This window comes from Misgurnus anguillicaudatus, chromosome 13 (assembly GCF_027580225.2).
Source record: "Misgurnus anguillicaudatus chromosome 13, ASM2758022v2, whole genome shotgun sequence".
In the NCBI taxonomy this organism is placed as follows: Eukaryota; Metazoa; Chordata; class Actinopteri; order Cypriniformes; family Cobitidae; genus Misgurnus; species Misgurnus anguillicaudatus.
This window is the reverse complement of record NC_073349.2, coordinates 1315448-1335137: the sequence shown is the minus strand read 5'-3', so window position 1 is coordinate 1335137 and position 19690 is coordinate 1315448. Positions and strand designations below refer to the sequence as shown.

General features: G+C 38.1%; 1 protein-coding gene across 1 annotated transcript in view; it reads right to left on the bottom strand.

Moving 5' to 3' along the window:
• dhx35 (DEAH-box helicase 35) overlaps positions 1 to 19690 on the bottom strand; it is a 47928-nt gene that overhangs the window by 21759 nt on the left and 6479 nt on the right. The window contains exons 9-14 of the mRNA XM_055188239.2: positions 14156 to 14268; positions 7811 to 7907; positions 7350 to 7508; positions 1326 to 1536; positions 161 to 285; positions 28 to 82 (exon numbers count right to left, since the gene is read on the bottom strand). Coding sequence (XP_055044214.1) covers positions 28 to 82; positions 161 to 285; positions 1326 to 1536; positions 7350 to 7508; positions 7811 to 7907; positions 14156 to 14268 — 760 coding nt within the window. The remainder of the gene's footprint in view (positions 1 to 27; positions 83 to 160; positions 286 to 1325; positions 1537 to 7349; positions 7509 to 7810; positions 7908 to 14155; positions 14269 to 19690) is intronic.

Sequence of the window (19690 nt, the reverse complement as noted above, 5' to 3'; positions counted from 1 at the left end):
GAAAACAGAGGCGTCCTTCTGCAGTACCTCCAAGAGCGTAAAGCAGCTCCAGAGCTTGAACCATGGACTGGGCCGGCGGAGGCTGAAAAAAAAACATAATAGCGAAACAGATCGACAGCTGAGAGACTTTTTATATCACACACAACAGACAAAAACTCACAGACAAAAAGCTGAATCGCAGAACGTTGTCAATGCCGAGAGCTTTTAGCTGCAGGATGACTGGAGCCAGATTAGAGCGTTGCATCTCTGGCACTGTAGACGCGGGCAACTTCTCAAAATCCTCCTCTAAAATAGCCAACCAGACACAAAGGATAAAGCACAGAGTGAAAAGGCAAGTTTGTCACTATAATTTATAAACTACATAATACAGTACAGAACAATATAGCATAATACAACGACGAGCATGTGTTTAGCACTGCAGGTGATATTGTCATGTAAAACGCTGTGTCCTCTCTCACGAACATGTTGATCGAAAGATAAATCTCTTAAAAGAGACCACTGCAGCACTTGTTTGACTGTTAGATCTGATATTGTGTGACAGATCAAATGCTTAAGTTTAACAGCTTTATTTTTTTATTTTCAATTTAATTCATTTTTTCTACAACTACCTCAGTGAGGATTGTTACTATTGCAAATTTTGCCACAAAATACTGAAAGACTTTGACTGTTGCCATCATAAGCTTTTTTTGTGACATTTTGCCTCTCATGATTCATTTTTATTTTAAAAAGTGTATTTATTTTTTGTTTGTTAGTTTGTTGTTGTAAAAGTTGGGACAGAGATTGTGTCATTTTCAAAGAGTTTAATTAAACGTTCATGTTATATATTTTGGTTGCATTTGTACCATGTTTTTAAAATATCAATAAATTAATTGAATCATAATAGCATCAAATAAGTGTTTAATGTATCTGCAAATATCGCATCGCTGTTGGAAAAATCGATCTTGTATCACATTATAATGAAATAATAAATAATGATTTACACCCCTAGCAATTTAGCAAAATAAAGTAAAGCAGAACAAAACTAAAATGCCTCTTCCAATTCAACTCTTGAATTTCAATTTAAGCAGCAAAAATACAACTAGTTAATTTATGTATATTTCATTATATAAAATCAATTAACTTTTAAAAGACAAACTTTTTTGCAGTTTAAATGTAGAATTTTGACCAATTCTTATACAGTAGAGAAGAGTGTAGTGTTGTAAAGTATAGTAGGGTATACAGTCTCTTTCATCTAGTTTTAGCATTTATCTGTTTTAATCTGTCAATTGGATAATAAATAATATTCTAGTTTTCATTAAAACTGCATCAAAATGATAAAAGAGTACCTGTGTACAGACGGAAACACTTCCCTGCACGGTTGCGTCCGGCTCTTCCTGCTCTCTGACAGGCGGAGGCTTTAGAGATGGGGGTAACAATCAGTGACTCAATGGCCGTTCGAGGATTATACGCTCTCAGCTTCACAAATGCACAGTCAATCACAAACACTATGCCGTTAATGGTAATAGACGTCTCGGCTATATTTGTTGCAACCACCACCTGAAAGAAAATAACAGGTTACATTTGATTAAAAGAACATGCTTTTATTTCTGTGTTAGATAGACACATTACAATAGAAAAGGTACAGTCACTGTTATTCTTCAGCATGAACATGGTGACACTAAATCATGTTAACTCAGAGCGAGGGGTTAAACTGCTGAGACGCTTCACACTGAGACAGACAAACACAATGTGCCTCAGACTTTATAGAAGTTCCCAGACGAACATTATTGGAAACCCAAACAAAAAAGCACATGCCGTAAAAGTATATATGCCGTATATATATATATTGGGTTACAAACACCTAACACTGGTCACAACAGGCTTCTTTACAAAAATAAAAACCTAAGCAGTTTTTAACCTCTTTTTTAACACATTTTCACGTAAGAGCACTTGTATTATTATACTACATGTACCAACTTTACAGTGCACTTTAAAATGAATATAAAATAGTTTAGAACACTGAGTTACTTTTAATATTCTATGCCACTATCTTCAAGTTTTTTTCACAAGAAGATCAGTTTGTGAACATTTAAACACAGAAGGCAACGCGTGTGGTTTCGGTCTCACCTGTGATCGCGTGCTATCAACAACACCCTCGTGATGACGGCGCAATAAGCGACTCGTCATATTATATGTATTGCCTTGAGCATACGGCACTCGCGAATTTTACAGTTTTGTCCTTGTTTTCTTGAACATCGCTGCTGCAGCAGACTTAAATGAAGCTGCCGGTGCCTCTATTAGCAGCTTTTCTCCTTCAATCACCACGCTAAACGATGCGAAACACACCAACACGTAAGGAGGAACTGTAAGGTTGGCAACAGATTTGGACAGGTACTCTCACGTAAACACACATAGAGCTTATTCAGCACCATATTTTAGCAATTTTATGCGTTGTTTTTTCACCAAACTATATTAGAAATGCATGGTCGAATAAAACACGGTGCACCACGGTGTAAGTGCTTGCCGAACCACGGGAGGATAACGGGATGGTTCGATTCTTTACAGGAACCGTTACACCCCTATAAAAACAGAATAATTTAATGCATGCACTGTAAACATCTCACACCCCTAGTAATATAGAAATGATTAGAGGTTGACCGATAGTGGATTTTACCGATAAAGATAACTAAGTTGGTCCATACTTGCTGATAATCAATAAGTCGACTGATAGTTTTTAAAATGGACACTGGATTAAAAAAAACACAACACTCAAAGTGAAACAGTGCTGAAATGTAATACAAAAGTAATAAAACAACAGCACTGAACCATGAAAATATGCTAAATGAAATAAATGTATAAATAAAAATATATCAATTATATTAATAGCGAGCAAGCAAGCAACTTTATTTATATAGCACATTTTTTAAACAACAAACGTTGGGCTCTATCTTACACCCGGCGCAATGCGCGACGCAAGTGTATTTTGCTAGTTTTCACCCTGCCCAACTATCATTTTCACATTTAGCACCACGTTGTTTAAATAGCAAATGCATTTGCGCCCCCTTTTGCACCCATGGGCGTTCTGGTCTGAAAACGAGGTGTGTTCAGGCGCATTGTTGACGCGTTGCTATTTTGAGGCAACTAAAATAGACTACGCCATTGACCAACAAAAACCTGGTCTAAAGTCTAAAGTCAATGGCGCAATTTTTTTTTGTTATTTAAAGAGTGCATTAATAATATCCGGTAATATCCGCCGACAACAACGTGGATTTGCTCATCACATACATGAATGCGCAGCAGCACAAAAACGCTTTTAAATATGAAAGATTAAAGGATTGAATGTAAAAGATTATTATTGTAAGACTTTAGAAGGCGCAAAGAGCTGCTTCACCTGTAGCCTGGTAAGTAAATAAATGATTTGCTTTAAACAAATGCATCTATTTAAAAAAAAAAATTTTAATGCTACCTCACGGATTTATTGTATATGATGACACTGTACCTGTGAATATGGTGAGATGAGAAACATTTTTAAAAAACTCATGACGCTGTCCAAGTGCTGAAACGTGCAGAGAGCCGTTTGTATATTCTTTATCTCCTGTTTGTTACAAATAAAGTATTTTTAGAGTACAAACCTTTTCTTACATACTTGTAAATAATTTTTTTGATGATATCGGATAGCCATACATTTAAAGCATTTAAAAGCTTGTTTTTTTACTTCCATGACTAAAAGAAAACGGGTTTTAAAGGTTTTAATAAAAAAATAACAATTTCAATACAAGTAAAAAACAATAAATTTTTTTAACATTAATCTTAAACTGGGGATCTTCTTCCTCCGCTTAGTTTTTTAGTTTACAAAGTCCGTCATCTAAATAGGAATTAGACATAGTGCCAGGCTTTTAAAGGGGATGAGAGCTGAGACTCTCCTTGGTTTATCGCACGTTACGCCCAAAATACTCCCATTACTCATTAAAAAAAATAGGTCCAATCCCTTTTCGACCATGCGCTCGGCGCACAAACCATTTTTCCCGTCGTTAAATTAGCAAAAAGTGGATTCAGGCATGCCCATTTAGACGTTGCGCTGTGCGCTTTAGACAATGCTCTTAGATCGTTAAAATAGGGCCTGTTGTCCCAAAGTGCTTTACAAAATAATAACATTAAAATCATACAACACAACAAACATACTTCATTCAAACGCTAAAGAAAATAAATGAGTTTTTAAACAAGACTTAAAAGTTGTTACTGATGGAGCTGACCTCACATGGAATGGGAGACTATTCCAGAGTTTTGGACCTACCACGGAAAAAGCATAATCTCCTCTTGATTTTAAATTACAACAAGGTACCTTTAAAAGTAGTTGATCGGAAGAACTGAGAGCTCTAAAAGGAGAGTAGGGAACTATAAGGTCACTAATATACTGGGGGGCAAGCCCTGACATTGCCTTGTAAACAAACAAGAGAAGTTTAAAATCAATCCTAAATTTGACCGGAAGCCAATTTAGAGATTGAAGTACAGGACTAATATGGTCTCTCTTTCTCACCCCCATTAAAAGCCTTGCCGCTGCATTCTGCACTAACTGTAGGCGGCCAAGCAGAGTGTGGGGTAGACCGATATATAGCGAATTGCAGTAGTCAAGCTTAGATGTTATAAAAGAGTGAACCACAATTTCTAGGTCCTTACTGGATAAAAAATGCTTTACTTTAGCAATTGATCGTAGGTTAAAAAGCATCCTTTGACAACAGCACCAATCTGTTTCTTAAAATTAAGTGATGAGTCCATAATGTCACTGTAACATTCCTGTGCTTTATCCAACGAACAGGTTTTATCTAAGCTCACAGGAAAGTAAAACTGGAGATGGTCTGCATAGCAGTGATATACATCCGAAAAACACTGCTTAGAGGAAGCATGTAAAGTGAAAACAGCAACGGTCCCAAAATTGACCCCTGAGGGACACCACAACCAAAGGGGACGATGTGGAAGAGAAATCTCCCAAGTTCACAGCATCTGTCCTACCTTTTAAATACGAAGCAAACCACTGAAGAGCTATACCCTGCACACCAACCCAATGCTCCATACGACTGAGGAGAATTTCATGATCTATTGTGTCGAAAGCAGCGCTCAGGTCCAATAAAACCAGAACAACAGATGTGATCCAGAGTCCAACGATAGTAATATATCATTAGTAACCTTGAGCAGTGCCGATTCTGTGCTATGACAGGTCCTAAAGCCCGACTGGAATGTATCTAGAATATCACAAGTACTTAAAAATGAATATAGCTGTGAATAGACGCTTTCTCTAAAATCTTAGAAATTAAAGGCAATTTAGAAATTGGCCTATAATTGTGATATACTGTATGATCCAAATTAGTTTTTTTTAACAAGGGGTGAAGAATTGCCTGTTTAAAACTACTAATTACTAATAACTAATAAGTATTGAAGTAAATAGTTCTGTAAAATACTACCACTGGTATATTATGTGTGTTGTCTTGTACTTTATTTGTTTCTGTTTTTACACTTAATGATTAAATAATCAAAATAACAAAAGATGTATTGCAGTAATGATAAAGAAAGAAATGAAATCAGATTTTGATTTGTTGAATATGTTAAGGTAGCAGCTGCATATAGTTCACTTTCTCTAGTTATTTACCTAAAATATGCAGCTTAGCCGGCAAAATCATGGATAAAAGTACACAGCTGCATATAAACTAATGCAAATAGATGGTAATAATCATGACATTAAACCTTTGGGTTGGATTTTTCTGCATGTAATTTTTTTATAATAATTCAATTTAGTAATATTAGCGTCCTGTCAGCCTTGTGACAAACTTAGGTTCCTGCTGTTGTTTTTCTGCTAATGCAGCATATATTTAGCAAATTAATTATGTCATAATGATTAGGGGTGTCACGATTCTCCAAATCCTCGATTCGATTACATTTTCGATTCTGATGTCACGATTCAATTCGATTCTCGATTTTTAAAAGAATTTTTTAAGACAAAAAATTATATGCCTTTATTATTATTATTATAATTATTATAGTTTCACATAACATGCACATTGCGTGCTTTTCCTCGCATGGGGGTTAGTGGGCTTTACTTTATGCGAGAGAGCTTGTAGAGAGAGAATTCCTTCTTGCACGCAGATAGACTTAATGCGCGCGTCTTGGACTCCTATTATCTGAAATAAAACCGGTGCGTCATAAGCAGCTGCGCTTCTCTCTGTCTCAGGTGCACGCGCTCTCGCATCTGTCCAAAGTCTAAACATAAACTAAAGTAATCATCCTTACGTATTTGTTCAGTTTCATGCGTTTCATGCGAGCTGAGGCAAACTATACCTTTCGTTTAAAATAGAACCCGCTGCATCTTGGTGGCTCTCTCGTGCACGTGCAGAGAGCTGCGCTCTGTCCGAACTCCGAAGTCAGATCACTAGGTAGTAATCCTGTTTATGATATGCATTTCAAGGAGTTGTAGCAATACATCCCTTGTGTTTAAAATATAAATCGCGTTCCGCTGGATGGATGTTTTTAAAGACACTTCTGAGAGTTTATTTTCCCCCGCTTGGCAAGCCGACCGGACTTGAAATGGGGGCGTGGCAGCATCGACGATCCCATTTTTTAATTCGAAGTTCGAGGTTATGACTTAATTTCGATCGATTTCGATTTAAAATCGAAATCGTGACACCCTTAATAATGATATACTCGGAACAACTATCTGCATGGATTTTTGCCAATAGCCGATGTTCCACCAATAAACTATCGGTGCTGATTAATTGCAAAAAAAACAATCCATCGGTCTACCTTTATGAAAGACCCTATGTCACCAATCCCTAAATTCAGAAAAACGCAGCTTCTACTATATAGACTATTGGTGCATCCCAATTCGAAGGCTGCTTTCTCCGAAGGCCGTATTTAAAGGCCAATGACGTCACAGCGTAACGACGAGGGTTATCCCAAATCGGAGGCTCATTCAAAAGCCTCCAGAAGAGGCCTCCAAATGCGTTCTCCGTTATATCAGATGGATCCTTCACAGCCTTTTCTATCCCAAGATTTAATGCGCACCTGTGACATCTGGGTATTTTTAAATAAACATTCACAACTGTGAATTTAATTTTGCAAATTAAAGGTCCTTGTCACTGTTTTACTATTATAAATTAAGTTTTAATGATGTGAATCAATATTATTGCTGTAATACGGTGTCTGCATCAATGTGTCATATTGTATAAAATAAGATAAATCTGGCTCCATATTTATTTTTTAAAAGTCTAAAACGTCTGTCGGTGGGCAGGAACAGCAGGTGGCGCAATTCCCTCCGTAGGCTAGACCGGATCAAGGCCTCGAATTGGGATGCATCCTATATTACAGTGTGTGCACTTTACCTTTCTGACAGTAGGGGGCAACCTGTCAAACACTCTCATCTGTTCTTTATAAGGCAGCCCAGCGTACATAGGCAGCACACATAGATGCTTCTTCATACCGTAGCGGGACAGAGTTCGGGCCTGTTCCTGGAGCATGGACACCACCTTCTCCACCTCTTCCTGAACATACAACCAATCAAATGGTTAGCATTTTAATTTACAGCTACATTAGCAAAAGCAAATAATAACAAACATACCATTTTTTTCTATCATTTAGAGTTCAGTACTTTTTCAACATACAGTAATTTTGTCATAATGGGTGAAAATACGTTGTTGTGATCAGTCAAATATCAGCTTGATATAGGGTTAAAGATGCTAGGGCTTTTAGTAGCAGAGTTAAAATATAAGCAAGGACTGACTAATACTAGTGTGTCTACAAAACTATTTTATATGTCAGTCTGTTGTAACAGTATAGTACATACCTGTCCTGTGAGAAATGCTAACACATCACCATCATCCTCTGTCTCGTGAATTTTTAGCACAGTTTCCACAGTAGCCTTCACATAGTCTGGGACAGGACTGGAGAAAAAAACAGTAGACATTTTATAATTTAACAGATTGAATTAGTCTAAATAAGATCATCATATACATTGATAATGATGGCTTGATTGTGAGTAAATCATGAGGTAATTCTTTTTGGGTAAACTATTGCTTTAATCAAAAACCTAAATGCTTTATTGGTTTTAAGTGTATTTGGACAAAAGCGTATGATAAATAAATAAATATGACATATATTATGTTGTACATTAAGATAATTATGTAGAGTATTGGTTAAAAGCTAAGGGTCGTTTGACATTTCTCATGATCTTAAAGGGCAATAACTGTGCTTATTACACGGCTCTCTGGAATGCTTGTTTCTGATTGGTCAGTTGAGACATTTGCAGGTTCGTTCTTTTCAAATAATAACCGCTCCAAAGTTATAACGCATAGCCGGTACTACTTGTATGATTAAAATCGCTCCGCGCCAATAAAAACCAATAAAGATTACTGTTTGGCGCCATCTTGTGACAAACACTGGACAACCACAATTAAGAATGGAAAATTTTGACATTAATTTTAACATGTACGGAAAAAACAAAACATTTAAACAGTGGATAGAAGAACGAACAACGACAAGACACAGAGAGCTTACTGAGACTGAACTTGACAAAAGAGAGCATGACAGCTATGAAGCCAACACACAAAAAAATACAGCCTACCGGGGAGATGAAACACATAGTAGATTAGTGTCTCTCAATGGCTGGATGTCAAAGTGGTGCCCTCAGCATAATGTAGGGTTTATAGACAATTGGAAGCATTTCTGGGGTAGACCATTTCTCCTAACCCGAGATGGCCTTCATCCGACATCAGAAGGAAGTGCTATACTCACCAGAAACCTGATTAATATTCTTAATTCTGATATAGTATGACTATCCAGGGCCCAGGTCAGGAAACAGACGGATCAGCTTAACTGTCCGTCTGTTAGCTGGCATGATATGTCTAGATCACATATATCCCAGAAGTTCGAGTCGATCTGACCAGAATATCAACACATGTCAACTGTATCTGTTCCCCGAACAAGCAAATACAGAGCACCGCTTGCCACATCACGTACAAATTTGACCAACATAAAATTAGAAAACAATACATTACAAGATGAACCTCGAATGTTAAAATTCGGCCTTCTTAACATTAGATCGCTTACCAATAAAGAACCTATTGTTAATGAAATAATTAATGACCAAAACTTAGATGCACTCTGTTTAACAGAAACCTGGCTTAAAGCAGACGACTACATTAGTTTAAACGAATCCACCCCACAAGACTATTATTATAAACACGAACCTAGGTTAAAGGGGAGAGGGGGTGGTGTAGCTACAATATACAACAAAATTTTTAAAGTAAACCCAAAATCTGAACTAAAATTTAAATCATTTGAACGACTGTTGTTAAATATGGAAATAACTGATCGTAACCACACACAGCTCTCTTTTGCCTTAGCTACAATCTATAGACCTCCGGGCCACCAGGCAGATTTCCTTAAAGAAATAGCAGATTTTCTGTCTGAGCTTGTAGTCACTGTAGATAAAGCTCTTATCGTTGGTGATTTTAATATTCATGTGGATAACCATAAAGATGCATTAGGACGTGCGTTTATGGATGTTCTAAATTCTCTCAATATTAGACAAAACGTGACAGGGCCAACGCATACTCGTAAGCACACATTAGACTTAATTCTGTCACTCGGGCTTAATATTAATGACATCAAAATATCACCTCAGAGTGATGCAGTTTCTGACCATTACCTTGTGTCATACACTGTACTTCTAGATAGGATCACTCAATCCACAACATGCTACAGATTAGCCAGAACAATAATTTCCACCACTAAAGATAGCTTTATTAGCACTCTTCCAGACCTGTCCCAAATTAAACATGCAGATAACTGTGATGATCTAGATATTGTAATAGAAAACCTAAACAATGTCTGTTCTAACACATTGGATGCCGTTGCTCCCATTCGAAAAAAGAGAATCAAAGAAAAGCCGCCAGCTCCATGGTATGATCATCACACCGCAGCTCTTAAAAAGGCAACTAGGAAAATGGAAAGAAATTATAGAAGCACAAAATTAGAAGTATGGCGTGCAGCATGGAAAGATAGTGTTAAACACTACAGACAGGCTATTAAAACCGCCAGATCTACCTATCTTAGCAAGCTTATAAATGAGAATCATAATAACCCTCGTTTCCTCTTTAGCACCGTTGCAAAACTGACTAGAAACAAAGAACAAACAGAAACCAATAGTAAACTCCAACACAATAGTAACGACTTCATGAACTTCTTTTCTAACAAAATTACGGCTATAAGGGAAAACATCGTAGCTACACAGGCAGCCACCACTCTACCCGTTAGTTCACTTAACACTAGACTACCTCACGAACATCTTGATTCATTTAAACCTACTACAATAGAAGAGCTCTCTAAACTAGTAACGTCATCCAAATCATCGTCCTGTATATTAGACCCCGTTCCCACAAAACTACTTAAAGAGGTATTTCCTGTAGTGTCAACCCCGGTTCTAAATATCTTTAACTCATCGCTAGAAATAGGATACGTTCCAACATCTTTCAAACTAGCAGTTATTAAACCGCTGATTAAAAAACCACAGCTTGATCAGGGAGAGCTTAATAACTTTAGACCAATCTCAAATCTCCCTTTTCTTTCGAAAATATTAGAAAAGGTAGTGGCAAGCCAGTTACGCACATTTTTGACAAATAATAGTACATATGAAAAGTTCCAATCAGGATTCAGGCCCCACCATAGCACAGAGACAGCGTTGCTTAGAGTTACAAATGACCTCCTATTAACATCCGATCGTGGTGAAATCTCAATTCTTATATTATTAGACCTTAGTGCAGCCTTTGACACAATAGATCATACAATCTTACTCAATAGACTAGAAAACTATGTTGGTATCAGTGGTCAGGCGCTAGCATGGTTTAGGTCGTATCTAACCAATCGCTATCACTTTGTTTATGTAAACGAGGAAGAGTCATATCACTCCCTGGTTAAATACGGTGTACCGCAGGGATCGGTTTTAGGTCCTATCCTGTTCTCGTTATACATGTTACCTCTAGGAGACATTATCAGGAAACATAACATAAGTTTTCACTGCTATGCGGATGATACCCAGCTTTACATCTCCTCACATCCCAGCGAAACACACACGTTTTCTAAGCTAACAGAATGCCTTAGCGATGTTAGTGACTGGATGGCACATAACTTTCTTAAGCTGAACTCCAATAAGACAGAGATACTTATTATTGAACCGAATCGCTACAAACATAATATGTCAGATTACACGTTGCACATAGATGGCTGCACTGTGGTGCCATCTTCCACGGTAAGGAACTTAGGTGTGATGTTCGACAGCAACTTATCCTTCGATAGTCATATCGCCAACGTCTGCCGTACAGCATTCTTCCACCTTAGAAATATCTCGAAAATACGCCATATACTGTCTACATCTGACGCAGAGAAGCTTATCCATGCTTTTATGACCTCTAGAATAGACTATTGTAACTCGCTACTCGGTGGATGCCATGCAAATCAAGTAAACAAGCTTCAGCTAGTTCAAAACGCTTCCGCAAGGGTACTTACTCGATCTAAAAAGTACGACCACATAATCCCAATTCTGGCATCTTTACACTGGCTACCAGTTAAATATCGCATACAATTTAAAATATCACTACTCACCTACAAAGCTTTAAATGGCCTAGCACCCTCATACCTTAGAGAATTACTATCAGAATACAATCCATCACGCACACTACGGTCACAAAATTCTGGTCTCTTGATTATCCCTAGACTATCAAAAGTGTCTAAAAGTGGAAGGTCATTTTCCTACTTAGCCCCTAAGCTCTGGAATGATTTACCAACCGATGTCCGAGAATCAGACACAGTCGATAATTTTAAATCTAGACTTAAAACTTTTCTCTTCAACAAAGCATTCGCATAATTTGTCTAGTAAAAGTACTTAACTCGAAATAGTTATTTGTACCGAACAAAGCACTCGCGGTCATAAAACAGACCAACCAAATAAATAAATAAAAACCTTATCTTAACGTATAGTCGGATTGCGATTTTGGAACTTTCGTGTTCTTGTGAATAGTATGCCATACAAACCCGTTTGCCACTGAACCTGCATTAACGACGACAGTGGGGCATCCGGCCTTAGTCAAACGGGTTGGCACGTACGGTTGGGTTGGGCTTTTGGCGCTTTCTTTATATTGCGAATACTATGCCATACAGACCCGTTTGCCACTGAACCTGCATTAACGACGACAGTGGGGCTTCCAGCCTTAGTCAAACGGGTTGGCACGTATGGTCGGGTTGCGATTTTGGCGCTTTTTTGTGTCTTGTTTATACTATGCCATACAGACCCGTTTGCCACTGAACCTGCATTAACGACGACAGTGGGGCCTCCAGCCTTAGTCAAACGGGTTGGCACGTATGGTCAGGTTGCGATGTTGGCGTTTTCTCATGATCTTGTAAATAGCATGCAATATAGACCCGTTTGCCACTGAACCTGCATTAACGACGACAGTGGGGTTACAGGCCTTAGTCAAACGGGTCGACAGGTTTCATTTTCTCTTTCTCTTAAAAATCAGAAGGTGACCCTTAGTTACCATATATACCGTCGCAGTGGGCCCCCAATTTGCAAAATCCTCAACTGTGGATAATATAATTATGCCGCAATAGTTAGTCTGTCTGAAACTAAGCTGATTAAACCACATCACTGTGTGACACTTGCATTACATGTGAACGGCCCCTACGCTAATATGATTTTGTTTTTCTCTCCCTGTCCTGTCCTCGACCCTGAGGACAATGGGACAAACAGACCCAGTTCCGGTAGATGTGAAAGTCGACTCACCTCTGATCTACTGGTCGTTCATCACTGTGATGCCCAGCTGATGCCTGACCATCGACCACCGGCAGAACCCGCTTAAACCCCGCTTAATCCCCGCTTAATCTCCTTATCCGTTTATATGTGTTTATATACATATATATCTCCCAAGGGTTTTTCCCTCCTAGGACTTTTTATTTTTTTTTCCTCGGCTCAACAACCCGGGGTTTTTGTTTTTTTTCTCCTAGGGGGTTTTTTACCCCGGGGAGGTAGCCTGCTTGGGCTTAATTTAGCTTCTTCTCCTAGACGTTACATTAGTAATACGCTCGTTCATAATGTCGAGTCATAGCCTCAGCAAATTTGACAGCTTATGCTATTGTGTATTATGTTGTGCTATCTGTCATTTTTCTGTGCTTTTACTGCTTCTATTAATGTAAAGCTGCTTTGAAACAATTGAGTATTGTGAAAAGCGCTATATAAATAAAATTGAATTGAATTGAATTGAATTAAAACTTCTCAAAGACTGGCTAAAAGAGAAAAAAATTGAGACAGACAAGTATAAAGCAGAGGATCTTAATAAGGTATTACGATCATTTTATGCATCTGTGCAAAGTTTCGCGGAAGGATAAAAATGTTAATTTAAAACAAATATGCCAATAAATATTTTTTCTTATGTGACAAGTAGCCGTGTAATAGGCGGGATAATGTGGAGGCGGCCGGAAGTTATCGGGAAAATAAGCCCCTTCAGTGTGATACAAGACCCTCCGCTTCGCGTTGGGTCCTGATCACACTGTCGGGGCTTATTTCCCGATAACTACCGGCTGCCTCTACATTATCCCTTACTTAACAATAACTTTACTCTCTTTCATTACCAATGCTATCTATGGCAGAAGAGACGAGAACTTCTTTAATACTGTTTAAAAAAGCATCGCAGGGTGATGGTCAGGAATCTGTTTTGTAAAAAATGCCAAGTGAACATTTCAGCTATTACTTTTTTTATTTACAATATAGTTTGCATAGTTTATAGGAACATAGGAAATGTGAATCTTATGTGACACACATATGCATTCTAAGGGCAATTATACAAATTTTAAAACCCCTTAACATTTTAAAACAGCTAACTAAATGAAAGAACTAGTTCACATGATCAAATATAGGTAAACTGAGGATGAACGTCAGAAGAAGCACAATTACTAAACTTTCAAAACAACAAACAGCCCATGTCATTTCTGACCCACATATAGAGTATGTATTACAGGGTTAACAAACATGGTGGAAAACCCTTAAGCAATGAAATATTAGATTATGCAACCTCTTTTTAGACAGACAGTGTATTTCTGTATAAAACAAGAGGTTTCTGAGTAAAATGTTTACACAAACCTGACAGTGTAGAAAATATCCACAGGAAAAGTTCGACCCTCAACTGTCAAAATGGCACAGGTGTCTTTGCTTGGGTCTCCAGACTCATTTAGGTTGAAGAAATCTTGAAATTTCTGTCAGATACTTAACTGTATTAGTTGTGGATAATAGAAGCAATTACAACATATACACACACACACAACTAATGCCTCGTTCACACTGTCAGCATTCTGCTGTGTTCCAGATTATCTGCACTGTTTCTATGGCAATGACGTCAGATTTCATGCGGTTTTTGTCTGTTCACGCATTCTAAATGTGATTGGATTCCAATCGGATTTGGACTGACAGTGTCTAAAAGTGTGGTGATAAAAGGGTGAATCAACAAGACCAATTAATCTGCTGATGTTTGCTAATTGTAAAATGTCTGTGATCCATTTTCATTAATGTCCCTGTCTTATTATTATGATTATTATTATTATATGATTAAGTGGATCATGTCTTTTCTCATTTAATGAGCTGCTTTTTTATAGTTTTTAGAGTTCTGTGTTAGAAATGAAGAAGAATACAGTGGTGGATAAAAGTATTGACAGTGAAATAATTTTTTCCAAAATTTCAGTCTTATGATTTTGAGACACTTTGATATCACTATTGCTTTGTGACATGGAGATAACCATTGCTAAAAAGAACACAATGATTGGAAGCAATTTTCTCCTTTAATAGAGGGTTTGCATTGATTGTGTGTATATGTATGGGTACCTAATTGTGTTCTTGTACAGATCTCTTTATATACATGTGCACATCTTTTTATAATTTGGCACTTCCAACTATGTATTTACAACTTTGTCTGATTGTCTTGATATTTAATTTGATCCTCATTGTTGTTTTTTATTCATTTCTATTTCTTTTATTTTTTAACTGTTTTATTGTAAAGCACTTTGGATCAACTACAGTTGTGTTAAATCTGTGCTATATAAATAAACTTTGACTTGATTTGACGTCACTTTCCACGTGACCACGCTGGAGCTCACCCTATTGAGTGGCAAAACGTACAAAAAATGGCTGGTTTTCATAGCGGCTACTGCGAAAAACGGCAGGAAAACTGACTTATCAGCTTAAATTGAATTTAGTTGGCCTTAACAGTGACCCTAACAACTTACCAAACAACCAGTAGTCTGTGGACATTGGCATATGACCAGACATTGCTTTTCCTGATGTATATGTTTGTCTTGCCTAACACTATTAAACCATCACACATTTGTAAAACACAAGGCTCATCATAATGAATGTTTTTAATGAAGGCTCATTGACAAAACTTTGTAATTACACAGAATAAGAGTATTTATTTATGTGTATTTCATGTTTTTTATAGGATTTTTATCCCAAAATTTTACATACCTGACATATGTCTGCTGTTACTGATTAACTTCTCCTTTGAGTGGCAAAACATTTGACAAAATGGCTGGCTGTTCTAGTGGCGGCTGTAAAAATGTCAGTATAACTGTCAATTATCAGCAACAATTAAATTTAGTTGCACTTGATAGTGACCCTAGCACAGGTCAACCCACCTGTGGTCTGTGGACATTGGCGTGAACGATCAATTTACTTCTTTCGGATCAATTTACTTCTAACACTTTCTGTGTTTTTTGGCAATCTTTAAAACGGTAGCTCCGCATTCTTGTTTAATCTGTTAGTACAGTCTATCACACAACAGCTGTTTTCTCATTTCGACGCGTTTTCACTGTGTTTTTGCTGATTTCACACTGTACACAAATTCTGCCTTTTGCCACTCAGTGGGCGTAACCGCAGTCACTTTCGCCGAAGGTGACGTCCCGTGCATACCCTCTATAGCAGTGGTTCTCAACTCCAGTCCTGATTTCACCTGACTAGCACTTTCACATGTGCTCCTGATATCATTAGTAAAGTGATTGTTAGCTAGTCATTTTGTGTCAGGGCCAAAAAAACTGTCAAATTAATTTTTTTGTGACTTTTTTGGCCAATGAAGCTTTGTGCAATTATTTAAAGGACAAGTTAGGTATTTTACACTTAAAGCCCTGTTCTCAGACTGTCCATGATGAAATAGAACGGCCTCGACCGAAATTTCGACATATGCGGCCGCCCCGAGAATTTTCGGGTGTTTGTGTTCCACCTCACACCTCTACAATGTGTGTATAGGTGCACAGGAACAATCCTTTCTAAAATGCATTAAACTTTTTTTTACAAAGACGTGAAACTCACCAAGTGGTCAGGGGTGTACACTGATATGCTCACACAAAAATCGCTGCAAAAGACGCATTCAATTGCCCATTGCAAGAATAGAAACAAAGTTCCCGGCGCGGAGTAATACTGTACCTCACAGCACATCTAATACAAGTCAATGGAGTTGGCAAAAACTACGATAAAACCTGTTGGAATGCGTATTTTGCAGCAATTCTTGTGTGAGCACACCAGCCAGTGAACACCCCTGACCACTCGGTGAGTTTCACGTCTTTGTAAACCAAAGTTTAATGCATTTTAGGAAGGATTGTTCCAGTGCACCTATAGACCCATTGTAGAGGTGGGAGGTGAAACACAAACACCCAAAAATTCTCGGGACAGCCGCATATGTCGAAATTTTAGTCAAAACCGTACTATTTCATCATAAACAATCTGAAAACAGGGCTTTAAGTGTAAAATACCCAACTTGTCCTTTAAAATGCATTTGATCACTCTGCACAATTATCTAGAAACAATGTGAATGAACACAACAATGTGAATGAACCAACAAAACTACGACGAATGGCGAGGACCTGGCAACACTGGCTTGCTTTTAAACAAGCTGGTTGCACGGTTAGAAGAAGCACCTCATAAACATGTTGCTCTCGTTGTATGAACAAACAGCTCCTGACTTTAATTATAAATGCACAGCTTGCACTGTATGAATCCCGCGTGTCTGCTCTGTCCGACTGTGGTGCAGGAGCATGTGACATCACAGACCAACAAATTTCATTATTGATTTTATTGATTAGTTGTTGCAGCCCTAGTTTGATGACACTTAAGAGGTTGTGATGCGTTTTTTATGATGTTCCCCTAGGTATACCTATACTATTACGTTTTTTTTTTTTTACAGAAAAACAGCCTGATTTGTGTACTTCTCCCTTAAGAGCGTTTTGCTCGATGTCCCGCACACTTCTGTGATTGACAGCCATGATAGCCTGCTACTATTGCAGTTTTAGTACAAATATAGCTTCTAGGGGTGTGACGAGACACTTGATCCACGAGATGAGACGAGACACGAGATTGGGTTCACGAGAACGAGACGAGACGAAATTTTTACACTTTTTAAGAAACCCTCAATGATAAAATAAATGAATAAGAAACTGAAATCATGTTATTTTTAAATGTTTTAACTAATCAAGGACTGGCCCTAACAATTATTTTTCTAACTGATAATGAAGTAATTTGTTATTTTTTGGTATAAAAATAGCCCCAAGTGAGCAGTAGCCTTTAAAATTACATAATAACGAAGATGCAATAATAATTTTTTCAAATAAAGTATTAAAACCAAGTTACATTAAACAACATTACATTAACAAACACATTACATTTGTGGTCTATAAATAAAAAGCATTATGTATATATTATAACAAATGCCTGCAGGGGGCGATAGTGGACTCGTCTCGCGGACGCTATCTTCACTTTCACTTTCACTTTAGACTGAGAGAAACGCTTATTTTTAGCCAAACAATGTTTAAATCCATTTGAATATTTAATATACGTCCATTTCTTTACAATAGAAATGATACAGCTACTGTCATTTTTGAGCAAGAACATGCAGACATTAAATCATGTAAACTCTGTGTGAGGGTTTTATCTGCTGAGACTTCACATCTGACACTGATCAACAAACACAAAACGTCTCAGACTTCACACGAGTTCCCAAACGAACATTATTGGAAACCCAAACAATAAAGCAAATGCAGTAAAAGACAGAATATAATGCATGCACTGTAGGGGCTAATCACACCAACCGCGCTTTAAACACTCCGAAACGCAAGGTGCGACGCACTGCCTTTTTTAAAAAAAAAAAAACAGTGCGACGCGGATTTTTATATTGCTAAGCAACCACCGAGTCAGCTGTCTTCTCAATCAAATATTGAAGCGTGCGCTCTTTTGCTGTTAACTGTCATATCTGCAGAAACTTTAAAAAGAGGACGCTTCCTCTGACCTTGTTTGAAGGTAAGAGGTGCACAAACATGCAGGAGACAGTGAGCGAGTGGAGTCCGCTTCTTCAAAGCAACTGTAAACTTCCCTCACCACAACATAAGGCCTGCCTCTCCCCTCATTCGATTGGACAATGGAAAGACACAATGATGTTGGGCGCTTTTCCGCTCTCAGCGTTCCTTCAAAAGCGTGTGCTGTGGTCGGCGGCAAAAAAACGCAAGGCGCTCAGCGCGCATAAACAGAGCGCAAATGCTCCCTGCCCATAGAATATCATTTAAAAAAGGCGCCTGCAACTGCCATAAACGCTTTTGGTGTAACTGGCCCCTAAAAGGGTCAAACAGAAAGCTGCATCCTCCAGAGGTCGCATATGCAGGCTGCATACGTCATCAAGGTTTATTTCAGATCATTAACTGAGCATTACATTCGCAAGTCGTGAGCATATTACAACAATTTTTGATAAACTAAATTATTAGTAAACTTGATAATTGTTAATAGTCTCTAATAAGAAAGTCTTTATGAAGTAAATGCAGTTTTAAAAATGCGACCTCCGAAGGATGCAGTCTTTTATTTGAGAAACGGCCAGCATTTCACCTCCACAAGAAATCTCGCGAGACACACTTAATCTCGCGAGATCTCGTCGCACCCCTAATAGCTTCTCAGCCCTACTGAAAAATCCAGCTAAGACCAGCATAAGATGGTAGGTGGCTCCAGCTGCTTTAAGGTGGCAGTAGCTGGTTTAAGATGGTCCTCCCTCCCCACCTGGCAAAGCTGGTTAAGCTGGTGAGTCAGCTGGTCTTCTAGCCTGACCAGCTAAGTCCAGCTGCTAGACCAGCTAAAAAGTTACCAAAACACAGCTAGACCAGCTTAAAGGTGCAGTGTGTAAATTTTAGCGCCATCTAGTGGTGAAGCTTCAAAGTGCAGTCCACGGCTCATACCTCGCTTTTGAAACGTATAGAGAAGCTACACTAGCCACAATAGGACAAACACGTCATCGTCAGAGACAACTTTGTAAACAAAGTTTGTCCATTAAGGGCTTCTGTAGAAACATGGCAGCACATAATGTCGACATCCATGTAAGGGGAACCTCGGTGTACATAAAAACGGCTCATTTTAAGATAATAAAAACATAATGGTTCATTATGAAAGGTCTTTATACACCACTAATAATAAAACAGTGGATTATATTGCATTTCTGTCAAGGGATTCTTCTAAAAGTTACACACTGCACCTTTAAAAAGTGACCAAAACACAGCTAGACCAGCTCGCTACACCAACGAAACAGCTAAAACCAGCTCACCAGCTTATGCTGGTCTTAGTTGGATTTTTAGTAGGGAGACTATGAACTTTCTATGAACT